Source organism: Salmo trutta, chromosome 20 (assembly GCF_901001165.1).
Source record: "Salmo trutta chromosome 20, fSalTru1.1, whole genome shotgun sequence".
In the NCBI taxonomy this organism is placed as follows: domain Eukaryota; kingdom Metazoa; phylum Chordata; class Actinopteri; order Salmoniformes; family Salmonidae; genus Salmo; species Salmo trutta.
Genome location: NC_042976.1, coordinates 34,159,558 through 34,181,775, shown reverse-complemented (window position 1 = coordinate 34,181,775; position 22,218 = coordinate 34,159,558). Strand labels below are relative to the sequence as shown.

General features: G+C 42.4%; 1 protein-coding gene across 2 annotated transcripts in view; it reads left to right on the top strand.

The window, feature by feature from the left end:
• Nucleotides 1-22,218, top strand: part of LOC115155936 (calcitonin gene-related peptide type 1 receptor) — a 55,776-nt gene that overhangs the window by 28,693 nt on the left and 4,865 nt on the right. The window contains exons 2-10 of one of the 2 annotated variants that reach the window (XM_029703035.1): nucleotides 2,634-2,740; nucleotides 3,991-4,144; nucleotides 13,851-13,961; nucleotides 20,376-20,488; nucleotides 20,806-20,897; nucleotides 21,041-21,167; nucleotides 21,376-21,529; nucleotides 21,646-21,706; nucleotides 22,006-22,072. In XM_029703035.1, the coding sequence (XP_029558895.1) occupies nucleotides 2,666-2,740; nucleotides 3,991-4,144; nucleotides 13,851-13,961; nucleotides 20,376-20,488; nucleotides 20,806-20,897; nucleotides 21,041-21,167; nucleotides 21,376-21,529; nucleotides 21,646-21,706; nucleotides 22,006-22,072 (954 nt within the window). In that variant the 5' untranslated portion in view covers nucleotides 2,634-2,665. Of the gene's footprint in view, nucleotides 1-2,630; nucleotides 2,741-3,990; nucleotides 4,145-13,850; nucleotides 13,962-20,375; nucleotides 20,489-20,805; nucleotides 20,898-21,040; nucleotides 21,168-21,375; nucleotides 21,530-21,645; nucleotides 21,707-22,005; nucleotides 22,073-22,218 lie in introns of both variants that reach the window. The other variant, XM_029703034.1, reaches the window with a different exon arrangement.

Genomic DNA, 22,218 nt, shown 5'->3' with positions numbered 1-22,218 from the left:
TTAGACTCTGAATCCAGCGCAGACGTTTGCACAGACATTTCTTCCTGGCGCCCACACTTGGTTAAGATTGAAATTCCCTCATCTTACCTCGATTTTTGAAAAGCACATTTGTTCGACCCGAGGGGCATGTGAACGTTTGAATTTTGTCTCTTAAACTATGCACCAGCCATGCTGCAACCTCAAAGCATTACCATGCAACTTTTAATATAGTCTTTTGTGGTCCTGACAAGGCCCAATTCTACAACACTTACATTAAGTGTGCAGTACGTAGGATGTCCGGTCCAAACAACGTGTCAGGGCGACGCGTCTAGATGCTGATTGATATAGCATCCAAGACGCTGTGTTCTGATCCACCTGACAAAGCATTGTGTCTGCATTGTGTCTGCGTTGTGTCTGCGTTGTGTCTGCGTTGTGTCTGCGTTGTGTCTGCATTGGGAATTGCGTTGGGAATTGCATTGGGAATTTCAAAATGTAATTAATATGCAAATGATCTATGTGAATTTCAAAATACAAATAGAGTAACATAAAGACTTTTCTCAAAGATTGTTTGGAGTAGTAAATGCATTTTACTGTTTATATACTGCTCCAAAAAATAAAGGGAACACTTAAACAACACATCCTAGATCTGAATGAAAAAAATAATCTTATTAAATACTTTTTTCTTTACATAGTTGAATGTGCTGACAACAAAATCACACAAAAATAATAAATGGAAATCTAATTTATCAACCCATGGAGGTCTGGATTTGGAGTCCCACTCAAAATTAAAGTGGAAAACCACACTACAGGCTGATCCAACTTTGATGTAATGTCCTTAAAACAAGTCAAAATGAGGCTCAGTAGTGTGTGTGGCCTCCACGTGCCTGTATGACCTCCCTACAACGCCTGGGCATGCTCCTGATGAGGTGGCGGATGGTCTCCTGAGGGATCTCCTCCCAGACCTGGACTAAAGCATCCGCCAACTCCTTGACAGTCTGTGGTGCAACGTGACGTTGGCGGATGGAGCGAAACATGATGTCCCAGATGTGCTCAATTGGATTCAGGTCTGGGGAACGGGCGGGCCAGTCCATAGCATCAATGCCTTCCTCTTGCAGGAACTGCTGACACACTCCAGCCATGAGGTCTAGCATTGTCTTGCATTAGGAGGAACCCAGGGCCAACCGCACCAGCATATGGTCTCACAAGGGGTCTGAGGATCTCATCTCGGTACCTAATGGCAGTCAGGCTACCTCTGGCGAGCACATGGAGGGCTGTGCGGCCCCCCAAAGAAATGCCACCCCACACCATGACTGACCCACCGCCAAACCGGTCATGCTGGAGGATGTTGCAGGCAGCAGAACGTTCTACACGGCGTCTCCAGACTGTCACGTCTGTCACATGTACTCAGTGTGATCCTGCTTTCATCTGTGAAGAGCACAGGGCGCCAGTGGCGAATTTGCCAATCTTGGTGTTCTCTGGCAAATGCCAAACGTCCTGCACGGTGTTGGGCTGTAAGCACAACCCCCACCTGTGGACGTCGGGCCCTCATACCACCCTCATGGAGTCTGTTTCTGACCGTTTGAGCAGACACATGCACATTTGTGACCCGCTGGAGGTCATTTTGCAGGGCTCTGGCAGTGCTCCTCCTGCTCCTCCTTGCACAAAGGCGGAGGTAGCGGTCCTGCTGCTGGGTTGTTGCCCTCCTACGGCCTCCTCCACGTCTCCTGATGTACTGGCCTGTCTCCTGGTAGCGCCTCCATGCTCTGGACACTACGCTGACAGACACAGCAAACCTTCTTGCCACAGCTCGCATTGATGTGCCATCCTGGATGAGCTGCACTACCTGAGCCACTTGTGTGGGTTGTAGACTCCGTCTCATGCTACCACTAGAGTGAAAGCACTGCCAGCATTCAAAAGTGACCAAAACATCAGCCAGGAAGCATAGGAACTGAGAAGTGGTCTGTGGTCCCCACCTGCAGAACCACTCCTTTATTGGGGGTGTCTTGCTAATTGACTATAATTTCCACCTGTTGTCTATTCCATTTGCACAACAGCATGTGACATTTATTGTCAATCAGTGTTGCTTTCTAAGTGGGCAGTTTGATTTCACAGAAGTGTGATCGACTTAGAGTTACATTGTGTTGTTTAAGTGTTCCCTGTTTTTTTTTTAGCAGTGTATATTTACAATATACAAAAACATCAGGACTACATCAAGAGGTGCAAATGGCAGTGGTACAAGAAATACGCCTCCGAGTCTGTAACGTCTGAACATATTAGAGATCAGGTGTTTCTTCACTCTCCCCAGTCTCCTCTGGTCATCCTCCGGGATTGTGTTGACCTCGCTACTATCCACACTGGCCAATTTGAACTGAACTGGAGTGCAGGTGCATGCTCTGTTGCCATAAATACTGGTGATGGCACAGCACAGCCCACAGCTGCACTAAGGAGCCGATGTGATGTCCGTGGTTGGAAATAATCTCATGAAGGTGCTCATTCGATTGCATTCGATTTAGATAGAGAGCAGCAAATGGGTGTGCATCTTCATATTGGAGGGAATGAGTGATGAAAGAGGGATTGAGTTGGAGGGATGATGTTGATTGCTGTAGTGAGAAAATGTGGATCTGTATTTCAATGGGCTTTTTTCCTCTTAGCAGCTCGATAGCCATTAAAGAGTGGATCGTCTGACATGCCGAAAAAGAAGATGGACGGTTTCGGCTGGTGTTGGATGGTCATCTGTCTCCTGCTGTGCACTCCCACTGATGTAAGAATTGACTCTCTTTACTCTCTCTTTTTCTTTCTCTCTGTGTCTGTCTGTGTTTCTGTCGCTTTCTCTGTCCCTCACACACACACACACATACGCACGCACACACATATGTGCAGGGCCATATAAGCACAGAGAAATGCTCTTTTCATGTCTACTGTCTCATTAGTGGGTTCATATCGTATAAGATAAATAAAGGTGAAAAAAATATATATAAAAAAAATAAGATACTGTGTATGTTTACATTTTTAAAAGGCATGCTCAGTAATAGAATGCCACCGTCAATTGGTGTTTGTATCTTTTTTTAAATCTAGTGAATTCTCTATGCAAAAAATCTCTAACTTTGGTGAACATTTATATTGATGAATATTCAATAAAGTGCATGTGAGATTGGCAAGGGGTCAATATGATGGCATATAGGTCCAGACACTGGTAGGTAAACATGCATTAACTTGTTAATTGAATCTTGTCACTATTGTCCCCATCAATGTATCCCTCTCTGGGGGACTGATCTGTTCAAAAAAAAGAGCAGGACAAACTTAAAATCATTGAATACAAAGCAGTGTATCCTGCTTTTGCGTCCAGTGATCACCTAATGATACAGCAATAGGATTTTTTTGATCTGCCCACCCAGTACACCCACAATTTTGTTATTTTGGCATGACATTTTGTTAAGACTTGCAATTTAACATTGCCCCATAGTATTTGGGTTCACATTGGGTGGTTTGACATGTCTTTGTACACCATTAACTTTGTTTAATTTTCCATGGAGCTCATATGGATTTAAAGGGAGTCGCTCCGCTCTACATTACTGCCTCTTCCTGTGTCCTAAATGAGGATATGGTGACTGAGCGTTTTAATCGGTCCCCCGTGGAGTTCAAATATAGAACTCAGACACAACCCTGGGTGTAGACACATTTTAAAAATATACTGTGTTGTTTAGCTATTTGCTTACAGCCAAATGAGTCAACAAACTAATGATGGAGATGACAATCTATATACAATCCAGTTAATTTAGCTTAAGATGACTTCTATGAAATATTAATGAGGCCTTTTTTATTTTGTGATTATCAAAAATGTTAAATGAATGTTTATTAATTTCACTTAAGCTTTGCATTTATATGATTCATATGATTTTCTGCTATTAACTTGATACTGTTCCCTTGGATATTCTATATTTATTCTGTCATGTGATGCCATGTGATGTTATGTGTTATGTTATGTAATGCACTGGGTTCTCTTACTTGTAGATCTTTGTTGTGGCTAGCCCAGAGGTGAACGAGACCCAGGAGCACGTAGCGGTGAATGTCTACCATGACACAGACATCACCAGGAAAAAGATTGTGACCGCCCAGTTTGAGTGCTACCAGAAAATCATGAAGGATAACGACCACAACAAAATAGGTAAAATGATCAAAAATGCATTACCTGTGTTCAGGCACCACTGTCATTGGCATAGTGGGTCATGGTAAATTATTATTTGTGTGAGGGAAAGTGAGCGTCTGAATCCCAAATAGGGAAAAGTTGTCTTGTAGCAAAATTAGGTTGCTACATTGACATACTTATTTTTTCTTTACTGTAGAAAATCTGAAGATTGTACCACTCATTGTGAATGGCAACATCCTCAGCCGATTAGGTAGGATAACTTGATTATCGAGTGCTTGTGCTCATGTATGAGTTTGAATCCTAAGTGGGTTCGATTAATGTTACACAAGCACTCGAGCTGAGCAACTGATGTCCAACGAGGTGGTATTTGATAGGTAGAAAAAAAGTAGTCGATTGCTGACAAGGTTTGATAATCCCACCAGTCCTATTTGTATCCAGAGAATTAACGTTAGCCAATCGGCAGGTGAGGAGAGAAAAGGTGCTGAGGGACTAAGAGGAATGCCAATATATCAGTGCTGCAGTAATTTGGTGTCATTTACACAAGGGGCTTTAGTGAGCCTCTTATTTGGATGCTAATCCGCTAGCGTTGTGTCTGATTAGCTTTAGGCTTGAGCGATACACCATTTATACCGTATACCGGGGTATTTAAAGATACCGACTGTATGATTTTCAATACATTTACATTTTATTTAACCTTTATTTAACTAGGCAAGTCAGTTAAGAACAAATTCTTATTTACAATGACGGCCTACCAAAAGGCAAAAAGCCTCATGCGTGGGTATAAAAAATATAAAAAAATAAATACAAATATAGGAAAAAACACACATCACGACAAGAGAAACACCACAACACTACATAAAGAGAGACATAAGACAACAACATAGCAAGGCAGCAACACAAGAAAACACAGCATGGTAGCAACACAACATGACAACAACGTGGTAGAAACACAACATGGCAGCAGCACAACATGGTAGCAGCACAAAACATGGTACAAACATTGTTGGGCACAGACAACAGCACAAAGGGCAAGAAGGTAGAGACAACAATACATCACGCGAAGCAGACACAACTGTCAGTAAGAGTGTCCATGATTGAGTATTTGAATGAAGAGATCGAGATAAAACTGTCCAGTTTGAGTGTTTTTTGCAGCTCGTTCCAGTCGCTAGCTGCAGCAAACTGAAAAGAGGAGCGACCCAGGGATGTGTGTGCTTTGGGGACCTTTAACAGAATGTGACTGGCAGAACGGGTGTTGTATGTGGAGGATGAGGGCTGCAGTAGGTATCTCAGATAGAGGGGACTGAGGCCTAAGAGGGTTTTATGAATAAGCATCAACCAGTGGGTCTTGCGACGGGTATACAGAGATGACCAGTTTACAGAGGAGTATAGAGTTCACGGGATGTGTCTTATAAGGAGCATTGGTGGCACATCTGATGGCCGAATGGTAAAAAACATCTAGCCGCTCGAGATCACCCTTACCTGCCGATCTACATTTAAAAAAAAACAAATATTATTTTTATTTCACTTTTATTTAACCAGGTAGGCTAGTTGAGAACAAGTTCTCATTTACAACTGCAACCTGGCCAAGATAAAGCAAAGCAGTGCGACACAAACAACAACACAGAGTTACACATGGAATAAACAAACATACAGTCAATAACACAATAGGTTAAAAAAAAGTCTATATACAGTGTGCAAATGAGGTAAGATAAGGGAGGTAAGGCAATAAATAGGCCATAGTGGCGAAATAATTACAATTTAGTAATTAAACACTGGAGTGATAGATGTGCAGAAGATAAATGTGCAAAGAGAGACACTGGGTTGCAAAGGAGCCACAATAAATAACACTATGGGGATGAGGTAGTTGGATGGGCTATTTACAGATGGGCTATGTACAGGTGCAGTGATCTGTGAGCTGCACTGACAGCTGGTGCTTAAAGTTAGTGAGGGAGATATGAGTCTCCAGCTTCAGTGATTTTTGCAATTCGTTCCAGTCATTGGCAGCAGAGAACTGGAAGGAAAGGTGGCCAAAGGAGGAATTGGCTTTGGGGGTGATCAGGGAAATATACCTGCTGGAGCATCCAATTTGCTGAGTAGAGTGTTGGAGGCAATTTTGTAAATGACGTCGCCGAAGTCAAGGATCGGTAGGATAGTCAGTTTTACGAGGGTATGTTTGGCAGCATGACTGAAGGATGCTTTGTTGCGAAAAAGGAAGCCGATTCTAGATTTAATTTTGGATTGGAGATGCTTAATGTGAGTCTGGAAGGACAGTTTACAGTCTAACCAGACACCTAGGTATTTATAGATGTCCACAAATTCTAAGTCAGAACCGTCCAGAGTAGCTGGACGAGCGGGCAGGTGCTGGTAGCGATCGGTTGAAGAGCATGCATTTCGTTTTACTTGCATTTAAGAGCAGTTGGAGGCCACGGATGGAGAGTTGTATGGCATTGAAGCTCATCTGGAGGTTAGTTAACACAGTGTCCAACGAAGGGCCAGAAGTGTACAGAATGACATCGTCTGCGTAGAGGTGGATCAGAGAATCACCAGCAGCAAGAGCGACATCATTGATGTATACAGAGAAGAGAGTCGGCCCGAGAATTGAATCCTGTGGCACACCCATAGAGACTGCCAGAGGTCCGGACAACAGGCCCTCCGATTTGACACACTGAACTCTATCAGAGAAGTAGTTGGTAAACCAGGTGAGGCAATCATTTGAGAAACCAAGGCTGTCAAGTCTGCCAATAAGAATGTGGTGATTGACAGAGTCGAAAGCCTTGGCCAGGTCAATGAATACGGCTGCAGAGTAATGTCTCTTATTGATGGTGGTTATGATATCGTTTAGGACCTTGAGCGTGGCTGAGGTGTACCCATGACCAGCTCGGAAACCAGATTGCATAGCGGAGAAGGTACAGTGGGATTCAAAATGGTCAGTGATCTGTTTGTTAACTTGGCTTTCGAAGACCTTAGAAAGGCAAGGTAGGATAGAGATAGGTCTGTAGCAGTTTGGGTCTAGAGTGTCTCCCCCTTTGAAGAGGGGGATGACCGCGGCAGCTTTCCAATCTTTGGGGATCTCAGACGATACGAAAGAGGGGTTGAACAGGCTAGTAATAGGAGTTGCAACAATTTCGGATGATAATTTTAGAAAGAGAGGGTCCAGATTGTCTAGCCCTGCTGATTTGTAGGATCCAGATTTGGCTACCCTTTCAGAACATCAGCTATCTGGATTTGGGTGAAAGAGAAATGGGGGAGGCTTGGGCAAGTTGCTGTGGGGGGTGCAGGGCTGTTGACCAGGGTAGGGGTGGCCAGGTGGAAAGCATGGCCAGCCGTAGATAAATGCTTATTGAAATTGTCAATTATCGTGGCTTTATCGGTGGTGACAATGTTTCCAAGCCTCAGTGCAGTGGGCAGCTGGGAGGAAGTGCTCTTATTCTCCATTGACTTTACAGTGTCCCAGAACTTTTTGTAGTTTACGTCTCCATAATCTAGCATGGGTAGGATGGTCATCTGAATCAGGGTTAGTTTGGCAGCAGGGGTGAAAGAGGAGCGATTACAATAGAGTAAACTAAGTCTAGATTTAACCTTAGCCTGCAGCTTTGATATGTGCTGAGAGAAGGACAGTGTACCCTCTGGCCATACTCCGAAGTACTTGTATGAGGTGTTTACCTCAAGCTCTAAACCCTCAGAGGTAGTAATCACACCAGTGGGGAGAGGGGCATTATTCTTACCAAACCACATGACCTTTGTTTTGGAGGTGTTCAGAACAAGGTTAAGGGCAGAGAAAACCTGTTGGACACTAAGCAAGCTTTGTTGTAGAGCGTTTAACACAACATCTGGGGAGGGGTCAGTTGAGTATATTATATCTAACTCAGCGCTCCAGCTATGCATCTGGTTTGCTAACTTGCTAGCTAAGTGGCTAGATGTCAAGATTAACAGCAGAGACATTCAAGCTCCTCCTGATCAAGGTCCCTTGTGCAGTGGTGTAAAGTACTTAAGTAAAAATACTTTGAAGTACTATTTAAGTAGTGTTTTGGGGTATCTGTGCTTTACTTTACTCAAAAAAAATGTTATACAACTTTTACTTCTACTTCACTACATTCCTAAAGAAAATAATTTACATTTTACTCCATACATTTTCCCTGACACCTGAAAGTACTCGTTACATTTTGAATACTGAGTAGGACAGGAAAATGTTTCAATTCACACACGTATCAAGAGAATACGTGGTCATCCCTACTGCCTCTGATCTGGCGGACTCACTAAACACAAATGCATAATTTGTAGATTATGTCTGAGTGTTGGAGTGTGCCCCTGGATATCCTTAAATTTGAAAAACATTAAAATGGTGCCGTCAGCTTTGCTTAATATAAGGAATTTGAAGTGATTTATACTTTCTTTTACTTTTGATACTGAAGTAAATGTTGGCAATTACATCTACTTTTGATACTTAAGTATATTTAGAACCAAATATTTTTTTTACTTTTACTGAAGTAGTATTTTACGTGGGTGAATTTAACTTTTACTTGAGTAACTTTCTATTAAGGTATCATTACTTTTACACAAGTATCACAATTGTGTACTTTTTCCACTACTGCCCTGGGGCCGAAATTATATATATTTTTAAAATAGTTTGCCTTTTGTGCACTTCCGGTAATACCGTATACCCCGGTATAGTACAGAAATGGTCTTGGCTAATTAGCAATCCTATCACACTTATAATCAGTATTTCATTTTAGGGTAACCCTACAGGTGTAATACCAAAACTTTTTAAAGACTCTAAACATACTTAACTGACTATTTCAACCAAAACATTTGGAGATATTTGGGGAAGTATGTTTGCCACTTTTCTTTTTTCAATAATGCTTTTAACTTTAGTGTTATATGTATTTATTAAAGTGTTTGTGTGGGTGGCTGCTACAGTAGGGAGGTATGACAAATTTCCTTCAGTAGAAGGCCCAATCTTTGACAGGGAAATGTTTTGTAAAATAAGTCTCCCCATCAAGAGCAACGTCTAGCTCTTCCATTATTTCAAGCGTTATTGTCACCACATGCCAGGGGATTGTGAATTTAAATCCAAAGCTTTAAAACCCACATCCCACCCTGTTGTCAAAAACAAAGTCTGAAACTCCTGACTATTAGATAAAAGTGAAGAAAAGTAAATAGTGAGACAAGCAGGGATAAAAAAAAATCAAATTCAAACCCAAGAAAGGGCATTTGTCACGTCCTGACCATAGAAAGCTGTTATTTTCTATGGTAGAGTAGGTCAGGGCGTGACAGGGGGGTTTTCTAGTTTAGTTTTTCTATGTTGTGATGTTCTAGTTTTGTGTTTGTTTGGGATGATCTCCAATTAGAGGCAGCTGGTCATCGTTGTCTCTAATTGGAGATCATACTTAAGTAGGTGTTTTTCCCAAAGAGATTGATTTTGAGTTAGTGTATGTTTCACCTCTGCGTCACGGTTTGTTGTTTTTGTTATTTAGTTATGTGTATGTATTGCTTAGTTTCACAGTGAAAATAAAATGTGGAACGACACACACGCTGCACTTTGGTCCGCTCCTTCCTACGACAACCGTGATAGCATTTGTATTCCTTTCTGAATCAATGTTGTTTCCTAAGATTGATTTTAGTCAACTAGACTTTTTGGTGGATGGGAGACAGAATCAGGAAGCAATTCTATATTTAGAAATCAGTCTGATGTGAGATGTTTCATCATCTGGGTTTTCCACAGTAATATCTCATTGCCACCATACAATTAGGGGCTTAGTCAGAATCAAAAGTTGTTCATTCATTAGTTTTGTACATAACAAACTGATAAGTTGACAAAAAACAAAGACATTAGCAACAAGATATTTCAGAAGGTGTCTCCAATAACTTCTGTATGTAATGTCAACAAACAACATACAGTGCCTTGAGAAAGTTTTCATATACTCGTATACAGCCTGAATTCAAAATGTATTAAATATATTTGTTGTGTCACCCATCTACACACAATAGCCCATAATGAAAAAGTGAAGAAAAAAAAATGCAAATGTTTGCAAATGTATTGAAAATGAAATACAGAAATATCTCAAATATTCACACCACTGAGTCAATACTTTGTAGCAGTCCTTTGGCAGTGATTACAGCTGTGAGTCTCTAAGAGCTTCCCACACCTGGATTGTGCAACATTTGCCCATTATTCTTTTCAAAATTCTTCAAGCTCTGTCAAATTGGTTGTTGGTCATTGCTTGACAACCATTTTGAAGTTTTTTTTTCAAGCAGATTTAAGTCAAAACTGTAAATTTGGCATTGTGTTTTTGCTGAAAGGTGAATTAATCTCCCAGTCTCTGGTGGAAAGTAGACTGAACCAGGTTTTCCTCTAGGATTTTCCCTGTGCTTATCTCCATTCCATTTATTTTTTATCATGAAAATCTCCCCAGTCCTTAATGATTACAAGCATACCCATAACATGAGGCAGCCAACACTAATCTTGAAAATATGGAGAGTGGTACTCAGTAATGTGTTGTATTGGATTTGCCCAAAACATAACACTTAGTGTTCAGGACAAAAAGGGACTTGCTTTGCCACATGTTTTGCAGTAGTACTTTAGTGCCTTGTTGCAAACAGGATGCATGTTTAGGAATAATTTTTTTATTATACTTCCTTTGTTTCACTATCAATTAGGTTATTATTGTGGAGTAACTACAATATTGTTGATCCATCATCAGTTTTCTCCTGTAACAGTCATTAAACTGTAAATGTTTTAAAGTCACCATTGGGTGGTTTCCTTCCTCTCCGGGAACTGAGTTTGAAACGATGCCTGTATCTTTGTAGTGACTGGGAGTATTGATACACCATCCAAAGTGTAATTAATAACTTCACCATGCTCAAAGGGGATTTACTGTATATTTTTTATTTTTACCCATTCAATAGGTTCCCTTCTTTACGATGCGTTGGAAAATCTCCCTGGTCTTTGTGGTTAAATCTATGTTTGAAATTCACTGAGAAACTGAGAGACCTTCAAATCAAATCAAATTGTATTAGTCACATGCGCCGAATACAACAGGTGAAACAGTGAAATACTTACTTACGAGCCCCTAACCAACAATGCAGTTTAAAAAAATATGGATAACAATAAGAAATAAAAGTAACAAGTAATTAAAGAGCAGCAGTAAAATAACAACAGCGAGACTATATACTGTAACAGGGGGGTACCGCTTCAGAGTCAATGTGCGGGGAGGTCAGTTGAGGTAATATGTACATGTAGGTAGAGTAATTAAAGTGAATATGGATAGATGGTAACAACAGAGAGTAGCAGCAGTGTAAAACAAGGGGGGGGGGGGGCAATACAAATAGTCTGGGTAGCCATTTGATTAGATGTTCAGGAGTCTTCTGGCTTGGGGGTGGAAGCTGCTTAGAAGCCTCTTGGACCTAGACTTGGCGCTCCGGTATCGCTTGTCATGCGGTTGCAGAGAGAACAGTCTATGACTAGGGTGGCTGGAGTCTTTGACAATTTGTAGGGCCTTCCTCTGACACCGCCTGGTATAGAGGTCCTGGATGGCAGGAAGCTTGGACCCAGTGATGTAGTGGGTCGTTTGCACTACCCTCTGTAGCGCCTTGCGGTCGGAGGCCGAGCAATTGCCATACCAGGCAGTGATGCAACCAGTCAGGATGCTCTCGATGGTGCAGCTGTAGAACCTTTTGAGGACCCATGCCAAATCTTTTCAGTCTCCTGAGGGGGAATAGGTTTTGTCGTGCCCGTTGAGGGAGAGGTTGTTGTCCTGGCACCACACGGCCAGGTCTCTGACCACCTCCTCGTCGTTGTCTGTGATCACTGTTGTGTCATCAGCAAACTTGATGATGGTGTTGGAGTCGTGCCTGGCCGTGCAGTCATGAGTGAACATGGAGTACAGGAGGAGACTGAGCATGCACCCCTGAGGGGCCCCTGTGTTGAGGATCAGCATGGCGGATGTGTTGTTACCTTTCCTTACCACCTGGGGGCGGCCTGTTAGGAAGTCCAGGATCCAGTTGCAGAGGGAGGTGTTTAGTCTCAGGGTCCTTAGCTTATTGATGAGCTTTGAGGACACTGTGGTGTTGAACGCTGAGCTATAGTCAATGAATAGCATTCTCACATAGGTGTTCCTTTTGTCCAGGTGGGAAAGGGCTGTGTGGAATGCAATAGAGGTTGCATCATCTGTGGATCTGTTGGGGCGGTATGCAAATTGGAAATTGGAGTGGGTCTAGGGTTTCTGGGATAATGGTGTTGATGTGAGCCATGAGCAGCCTTCCAAAGCACTTCATGGTTACAGACGTGAGTGCTATGGGTCGGTAGTCATTTAAGTAGTTCTTGGGCACAAGCACTATGGTGGTCTGCTAAAAACATGTTGGGATTACAAACTCGGACAGGGAAAGGTTGAAAATGTCAGTGAAAACACTTGCCAGTTGGTCAGCGCATGCTCGCAGTACACGTCCTGGTAATCCGTCTGGCCCCGCGGCCTTGTGAATGTTGTGAATGTTGACTTGTGTCACTGGGCTGCTCTCGGCTGTGCTTCCCTTTGTAGTCTGTAATGGTTTGCAAGCCCCACATCCGACGAGCGTCAGAGCCAGTGAGTACGATTCGATCTTAGTCCTGTATTGACGCTTTGCCTGTTTGATGGTTCGTCTGTGGGCATAGCGCGATTTCTTATAAGCTTCCGGGTTAGAGTCCCGCTCTAATACATAGTCCGCCGCCACTTGTCTTACCAGACACCACTGTTCTATCCTGCCTGTACAGCATATAACCAGCCAGCAACATGTTGATAGTGTCGTCGTTCAGCCACGACTCTGTGAAGCATAGTTTTGAATGTCCCGTTGGTAGTTTAATCTTGCGCGTAGGTCATCTATTTTATTCTCCAAAGATTTCACGTTTGCTAGCAGAGTGGAAAGAAGTGGAGGTTTATTCGATTGCCTACGAATTCTCAGAAGGCAGCCCGCCCTCTGGCCCCTTTTTCTCCTCATTCTCTTCAAGCAAATCACGGGGATCTGGGCCTGTTCCCGAGAAAGCAGTATATCATTTGCATTGGGCTTGTCAGACTCGCAGTCCTGATGTCCAGAAGTTCTTTTCGGTCATAAGAGACGGTAACGGCAACATTATGTACAAAATAAGTAAAAAAATAAGTTACAAACAATGCAAATAAACGAACAAAAAACATAATCGGTTGCGGACACTTAAAACGTCAGCCTTCTTCTCCGGCGCCATTGTTGACCTTACAGATAATTGTATGTGTGGGATATAGAGATGAGGCAGTCATGAAAAAAATAATGTTGAATACTATTATTGCACACAGATTCAGTCCATGCAACTTATTATGTGACTTGTTAAGCAAATTATTACTCCTGAACTTATGTAGACTTGCCAAAACAAAATGGTTGAATACTTATTGACTCAAGATATTTCAGCTTTTCATTTTTTATTCCACTTTGACATTATGGGGTATTGTGTGTAGGCCTGTGACCAAAAAAAATCAAAATTTAATTGATGTTTAATTCAGGCTGTAACACAACAAAATGTAAAAAAAAGTCAAGGGGTGTGAATACTTTCTGAAGACACTGTATCACATACATCACATATTGATTTAAACTGCATATAGGCTTGACCTGCTTCGGTGAACCACAGTGTTGATTAGTGTAACAGACAGTGTCAGTGACCTCACCTCTCAGTGGTCCTGCTTTATTTGAACAGGTTTCTTCTCTGATGGTTTCTATGTTGCAGGGCCAGTGTGTAACCGGACTTGGGATGGGTGGCTGTGCTGGGACGACACAGAGGCAGGCTTCACTTCAGAGCAGTACTGCCCTGACTACTTCCAGGACTTTGACCCCTCAGGTAACCCCCGAAGCCCACGAAGTGCCCAGTGACATAGGCTAGAGTTCCTGGGGATTGCGGACCCATGTCATTTCAACCCATACCTCCCATCAACAATGCTCAATTTAATGCCCAAAATGTAACTTTGAATCATTCTAGCTATTTCAGATGTGTCATGTGCTGTCCTATTTATTCTTTTTTTTGATAGATTGTGGCTGCTATCAATGTAATTGTCTGCATCATTTCCAATTTCCCATATTTAGTTTTTGTAAATATATATTATTTAAAGATATTTTAGATATTCCTTTTTTATTATTTTCCTCTATCCCTACCACCCCTCCCCTAATTGGAGTAAACTAATTACATATATATCCCTTCTTTATTATTTTCCCCTAACCCTACAACCTCTCCCCTAATTGGAGTAAGCTAATGGACAACAATACTTTGGCGTCCACTTCCAGCGTATACATACTACATACATTTCATGGACAGTATATTTAACATTAGTCATCTTTTGTTTGTTTTTAGTCCCAGCCTACAGCTACTCTCAACCCCTCTCATCTATCTCTGAAGACCATCCATTATTCCATTGTGCTGTGATGTTTCACAGAAGTTCTGAAGCTTGTATTTCTCATAATTTCTACAGATTGTAAATTTAAGATAAACACCTTTGCTAAGAGTATTTTTATATTACTGATCGATTGACTATGATTAACAAATCACTCAGCAGTGCTATTTGCAGAGTTGGCTCCAAGTAAAAGTTGATTTTTTTTCAGCTATTCCTGAACCTGCGATCAAAAACAAGCTACATATGAGCAGTACCGAAACAAGTGATCTAATGATTCTGTCTCTTCTTTTTTATTTGTGACCGACCGCCTTGATTCGGTCTAATGTAGCAACATTTCAAATTGTGTTATATCATACACTGCATTTGAGAAACAATGGGAAAGTAATTCTGCTTTGAAAGTTGATAAACTTGTAAACTCACTTTTGAGAAAATGGCCTTTGAATGTTTTAGTACCTACGGGAGAGATCTTTGTCTACACCCATTCAGCATCATTCACACCCTCTTAAGCGCATATCCCCACCCATCCGAGCGTTCTGTCCCAACAACAACAGTCAAGCACCCAAGCTAACTGGCTAACATTAGCTAGCTTACTAGCTACTTCCAGACAGAAATGAGAGAAAAGCTCACTGACCATTTAACTCGCCCTAGCAGAGCTGGTTATGCAGTTTTTATGGTATCCACAGCATTGGCGACTGCAACTGTGCTGCTGGCAACAATTTACGCTCTTTTGCCAATATTTACTGACACCGACCATATTCAACGGGTGTTGAGCTTTCGTAAATTCGTCAGTTATTCTGCGCTCTGGCACAGTCAGACGAGAGTGCTCTGAAAAATCAGAGTAGATAGCCAGAGCGAATTTACCAGCTATGTCTGTCAACAGTTGTTGTAGTGACATTCTAATGAAATGGCTACTTGCATAGTGGAGTCTTATGTTAAGACATGTAGCTAGCTAGGTAAACAACAAACCATAATCCCAACTCATGACGTTACAGCCCAGCATGAATCTGCAGGTAGCTAACCAACCAGGTTCAATATTAGCTAGCTAGCATTAGGCTATAACTAGCAAATCTAATTGTGCTGAGATACAAATAATAAGATCATACACGTAATGTTAGCCAGTGAGCCAGCCAGCTAACATTAGCTAGCTAGCTAACTGTACAATTTAACTTGAAATGAAAACTACTTTCTGTCAAAATTAGAAACTTGTAATATCTGAAAATGTAGCTAGCTAGACTATTTTACCCATGCCCTGAAATCGGAGTAGATAGCCAGAGCGAATTTACCATCTATGTAGACAGGTATGGTAGCATAAATCGTATCTAATTTGGCTAACTTTCTATTCAAATATATTGTAGTGAAATAATTTCTTTCTTTCGGTATATAAGTACTGAGTACTTCACAGTTGGAACATTTGATTGGTAAACTACATGGTAATGTAAAAGTTGTATAATTGTTTTATTGAATTGTATTGTATTTCAAAATGTTGTTTGGTGAATCATGGATGACTCCATCATTTGTAACAAGTTTCTGTAAATTCTTTTTGGTTCGATGTGGAAGAGAAAAAAATGTTTTGTTGTGTTTTTCCCCATTTTCCATCCAGTTGGCTTTATTTTTAGAATATATTACACTTGATCTTTCTTGAATAAGTTGCTCCATTTCTTTTAGTTTTTCCTCTAACTTATTTTGTGCCTTCTGCGTCATGTTCTGTCTTAGAATACTTCTAAAACTGCAGATTCAGGGTGTTCCAGTTCACTGGTACTAAGTAGATATGCTGAACTAATAAACCGCAGGATTTTGTTCTAGGTGAAAAGGGAGTACAGGAGGGGGCTGAGCACGCACTCTTGTGGGGCCCCAGTGTTGAGGGTCAGCGAAGTGGAGATGTTGTTTCCTAAATTCACCACCTGGGGGCGGCACGTCAGAAAGTCCAGGACCCAATTGCACAGTGCGGGGTTGAGACTCAAGGCCTCCAGCTTGATGTTGAGCTTGGAGTGTACTATGGTGTTGAATGCTGAGCTGTAGTCAAAGAACAGTATTCTTACATAGGTATTCCTTTTGTCCAGATGGGATAGGGCAGTGTGCAGTGTGATGGCGATTGCGTCGTCTGTGGACCTGTTGGGGCGGTATGCAAACTGAAGTGTGTCTAGGGTGGCCGGTAAGTTGGAGGTGATATGATCCTTGACTAGTCTCTCAAAGCACTTCATGATGACAGAAGTGAGTGCTACGGGGCGAAAGTCATTTAGTTCAGTTATCTTTGACTTCTTGGGTACAGGAACAATGGTAGCCATCTTGAAGCATGTGGGGACAACAGACTGGGATAGGGAGCGATTGAATATGTCCATAAACACAACAGCCATCTGCCATAAACACAACAGCCATCTGCGCATCCTTTGAGGACGCGGCTAGGGATGCTGTCTGGGCCAGCAGCCTTGCAGGGGTTAACACGTTTAGATCTTTTACTCACGTCAGCCACGGAGAAGGAGGGGGTGCGCAGTCCTTGTTAGCGGGCCGTGATGCTGGCATTGTATTATCCTCGAAGCATGCAAAGAAGGTGTTTAGTTTGTCTGGAAGTGTGACGTCAGTGTCCGTGACGTGGCTGGATTTATTTTTGTAGTCCATGATTTCCTGTAGACCCTGCCACATACGTCTCATGTCTGAGCCGTTGAATTGCAACTCAACCTTGTCCGTGTACTGGCATTTCGCTTGTTTGATTGCCTTGCGGAGGGAATAGCTACACTGTTTATATTCAGACATATTCCCAGACCTCTTTCCATGGTTAAATGCGGTGGATGGCGCTTTCAGTTTGTGCGAATGCCGCCATCCATCCATGGTTTCTGGTTAGGTGTAACAGCCGTCGGAAGAGAGAGTAGACCAAGGTGCAGCAGAGTTAGTGTTCATCTTCAGGAATTTATTAAACAACGTGAACACTATACAAAAACAAGGAAACCGACAGCCAAACAGTACTGTCAGGTGCAAACACGAAACAGAAACAATCCCCCACAAAACCCAAAGGAAAAACAGGCTCCTTATGTGTGACTCCCAATCAGCAACAACGAACGACAGCTGTGCCTGATTGGGAGCCACACACGGCCCAAAACAAAGAAATACAAAACCATAGAAAAATGAACATAGAACGCCCACCCAATGTAACACCCGGGCCTAACCAAAAATAAAGAACAAAAACCCCTCTCTATGGCCAGGGCGTTACATTAGGTTTGAATAGTCACAGTGGGTACAACATCTCCAATCCACTTCTTTATAAACGCACTCACCGAGTCAACATATAGGTCGATGTTGTTCTCTGAGGCTACCAGAACATATTCCAGTCCGCGTGATCAAAACAATTTTGAAGCGTGGCTTCCGATTGGTCGGACCAGCATTGAATATTTCTCGTCACTGGTACATCCTGTTTGAGTTTCTGTCTATAACACGGAAGGAGCAAGATGGCATCGTGGTCGGATTTGCCGAAGGGAGAGCGGGGGAGGGCTTTGTATATATCACGGAAGTTAGAGTAGCAGTGGTCGAGGGTATTGCGCATGCGCGTAGCGCAAACAGTATGCTGGAAGAATTTAGGTAGACTTGTTCTCAAATTTGCTTTGTTAAAATCCCCAGCTACAATAAATGCAGCCTCAAGATGTATGGTTTCCAGTTTGCATATCGTCCAGTGAAGTTCCTTGATGGCCGTCTTGGTGTCTGCTTGAGGGGGAATGTACACAGCTGTGACTATAACTGATGAGAATTGTCTTGGTAGGTAGAATTCCCGGCACTTGATTGTAAGGAATTCTAGATTGGGTGAGCAGAAGGACTTGAGTTCCTGTATGTTGTTATGATTACACCATGAGTCGTTAATCATAAAGCATACAACCCCGCCCTTCTTCTTCCCAGAGAGGTGTTTATCTCTGTCAGCGCGATTCATGGAGAAGCCCGGTGGCTGAACCGATTCCGACAACATATCCCGAGAGAGCCATGTTTCCGTGAAACAGAGAATGTTGCAATCTCTGATGTCTCTCTGGAAGGCAACCCTTGCTCGAATTTCGTCTACCTTGTTGTCAAGAGACTGGACATTGGCTAGTAGTATACTCGGGAGCAATGTGCGATGTGCACGTCTATTGAGCCTGGCCAGGTGGCCGCTTTATCTGCCACTTCTGCGGCATCATTGTTTTGGGTTGGCTACTGGAATTAGCTCCATTGTCCTGGGTGGTGGTCCGAACAGAGGATCCGCTTCAGGAAAGTCGTATTCCTGGTCGTAATGTTGGTAAGTTGACGTTGCTCTTATGTCCAATAGTTCTTCCCGGCTGTATGTAATAAGATTTAAGATTTCCTGGGGTAACAATGTAAGAAGTAATACATAAAAAAATGAAATATTGCATAGTTTCCTAAGAACTCGAAGTGTGTGTACATAGAGTCAGTGCAGGAGAGTTTGTGCAAAAAAGTGTATGTGTGTGTTGGAGTGTCAGTGTAGTATGTGTGTGTGTGGGTCGAGTCCAGTGTGTGTGCATAGTCAATGCCAGAGAGTTAGTGCAAGAAAGGGTCAATGCAGGTAGTCTCTGTAGCCATCTGATTAGCTATTTAGCAGTGGGGGTAGAAACTGTTCACGGTCCCAGACTTGGTGCACTGTTTTTTTTATTTAGCTAGGCAATTCAAACAAGAACAAATTCTTATTTACAATGACGGCCTACCCCGGCCAAACCCTAACTACGCTGGGCCAATTGTGTGCCGCCCTATGGGACTCCCAATCACAGCCAGTTGTGATACAGCCTGGAATCGAACCAGGGTCTGTAGTGAAACTTCTAGCACTGAGATGCAGTGCCTTAGACCGCTGCGTCACTCGGGAGCCCAAGTTCAGCATGCTGTGCGGTAGCAAAAAGAACAGTCAATGGCTTGAGTAGCTGGAATCTTTGAACATTTTTGGGGTCTTCCTCTGACGCCTGGTACAGAGGTCCTGGATGGCAGGGAGCTTGGCCCCAGTGATGTACTGGGGCGTACTCACCACTCTCTGTAGTGCCTTGCAGTTTCCGTACCAAGGGTGATGCAGCCATTCAAGATGCTCTCAATGGTGCAGCTCTAGAACTTTTTGAGGATCTAAGGGTCCATGCCAAATATTTTCAGCCTCCCACAAAGTTGTGGCCCCTTCACAACTGTGTAGGTGTGTGTTGACCATGTTAATTCCTTAGTGATGTGGACACCAAGGAACTTGAAGCTCTCGACCCGCTGCACTACGGCCCCATCGGCTCGCCCCTCCATTTCCTGTAGTCCACGATCAACTCCTTTGTCTTACTGACATTGAGGGAGAAGTTGTTGTCCTGGCACCACACTGCCAGGTCCCTAACTTCCTCCCTATAGGCTGCCTCTCCAGGACGGGAGTAGGAGACCCTTGGTCTAATTGAGTGATATCAGTGGTAGTGAAGTTCAACCTACAGTGGGTCTCCCAGGATCAACATTGAAAAACACTGGGTTTGAGGCAGATCAAATTCCTTTTCCAATGTGCTTTCCTTTGTATTCAAGCCCTAGAGCAGGGATGCCCAACCCTCTTCCTGGAGATCTACTGTCCTGTAGGTTTTCAGTCCAACCCTAATTTAGCGTATCTGATTCAGCTAGTTAAGGTCTTGTTGAGCAGCTAATAAGTAGAATCAGGTGTGTTAAATTAGGGTTGGACTGAAAACCCACAGGACGGTAGATCTCCAGGAAGAGATTTGGGCAGCCCTGCCCTAGAGGCTTCAGAAGCCTTGTTGCGTTAAAGCACTTGCAAATGATAGTACTATGAGGAAAGATAACTTCGGAAAAAGCAACTTCAAGTCTCTGCATTTTGAAGACTGTATTTGATGTGTTTATAGTTTCATCTACTTACATTTTGATGTAATGCTCTACAGAATTGGTGACAAAAATATGCAGTGACAACGGCCACTGGTTTCTGCATCCTGAGAGCAACCGAACATGGACCAACTACACACGATGCAACGAGCATACTAATGAAGGCAGAATGGTACGTTGTGGTCCAAAAAACAACAACTCTCAAATGGATGTTCCATTATTTCAAACGCAAGTGCTTGCTGCATGTGAGGAATGTCACTTTGCCCTCCTGCAGAAACTTCCAGATGGCTATTTTGATTGAATGGACATTAAGTACTTGAAAATACTCTTTGCTCTTTGATTATCAGGGCTATGGGACCTTAACTTACAATATAATGTTGTATTGATTCATCAATGCGTTGCCATTATATAGCTGGGTTTAGGGAGTTCAGAACACATACAGTAATATGCTAGGGCAATATGAGGCTTATTGTGTCTATTCTCTTTCAGACTGCCATGAATTTATTCTACTTGGCCCTCATCGGTCATGGCTTGTCACTGACATCGCTATTAATTTCCCTGGGAATATTTTTCTATTTCAAGTGAGTATAAATGAACCAAACAATAGAATACTCAAAATGTTTTATTCCTGGATCTGTTTTTAGACGCGGACAGTTGATGCCAAATTACTTTCTGTTTTTAACGCCACAATGAAAAAGTCTACACCTTTTCCCCTTTCGTGTAGGAGTTTAAGTTGTCAACGAATCACTCTCCACAAAAACCTCTTCTTCTCCTTTGTATTGAACTCGGTCATTACCATCATCTGGCTGACCGCTGTGGCGAATAACCAGGAGCTGGTACAAAGAAACCCTGTAAGTGGATGGGTGGGTGGGTGGGTGGGTGGATGGATATTATGTGATTGATCATTTTATTTGTGTATTATAATATGTATATTTTACAGCCAAACACCAATGCCATGGCAATATACACACTGCTAATTTGCTGCTGCCTTTAGAGATATTCATAGAGTAAGCACAGAAGAACTGCATGCCCAACATCCTTATTTTCTTTTTTTTCCAGACAAGCTGTAAAGTGTCCCAGTTTATCCATCTTTATCTTTTTGGTTGCAACTATTTCTGGATGCTTTGTGAAGGGATATACCTGCACACCCTCATCGTTGTTGCTGTGTTTGCTGAGAAACAGCACTTGATGTGGTACTATCTTCTCGGCTGGGGTAGGTTTTTGGGGATACCCCCGTATCCCCGTATATGATTTTGATGTGAAGTTTGGATGTTATTTCATGGAAGTAACACTGTCTGTCACGGACAATGGATGTCTGTTGTTTTTCAGGCTTTCCTCTAATTCCAGCATCTATACATGTAATCGCTCGTAGTTACTACTACAATGACAAGTGAGTTACATTCAGATACTGTATTTTGTACCACAATTGTTTTCAGTGAATTTATCATTTCTTCAACTACAAGCTATTCATACAGCATAACACATCTTGCTGTAATTAGTTTCTATTACAGCTACAAGTATTCCCTACCATGTATCCATTGCCTATTAGAATCCTGTTGGCACACTTCTAGAGCTTTCAATCCAATTTTATGAATATATTTCCTGTAAGCAGCTCTTGTAAAATCAAATTTAAACCATAAAAGAAGGTGGCAGACCCTGAATGCTAATTTGTCTCTTCCCCTCCTACAGTTGTTGGATAAGCTCCAACACTTCACTCCTCTACATCATCCATGGGCCCATCTGCGCTGCTCTGTTGGTAAGTCTGTGGTACATGTAAATACTAGCTATATTCCTGCTTCTCTTGAGTGCAAACTTAAGTGGAAAGGGGTTGCAGTGTTCAAGGATGTGGTTTTCATTTTTGTTTCCTTACCTTGAACGTAATCTATGGACAAAAAGAGACCA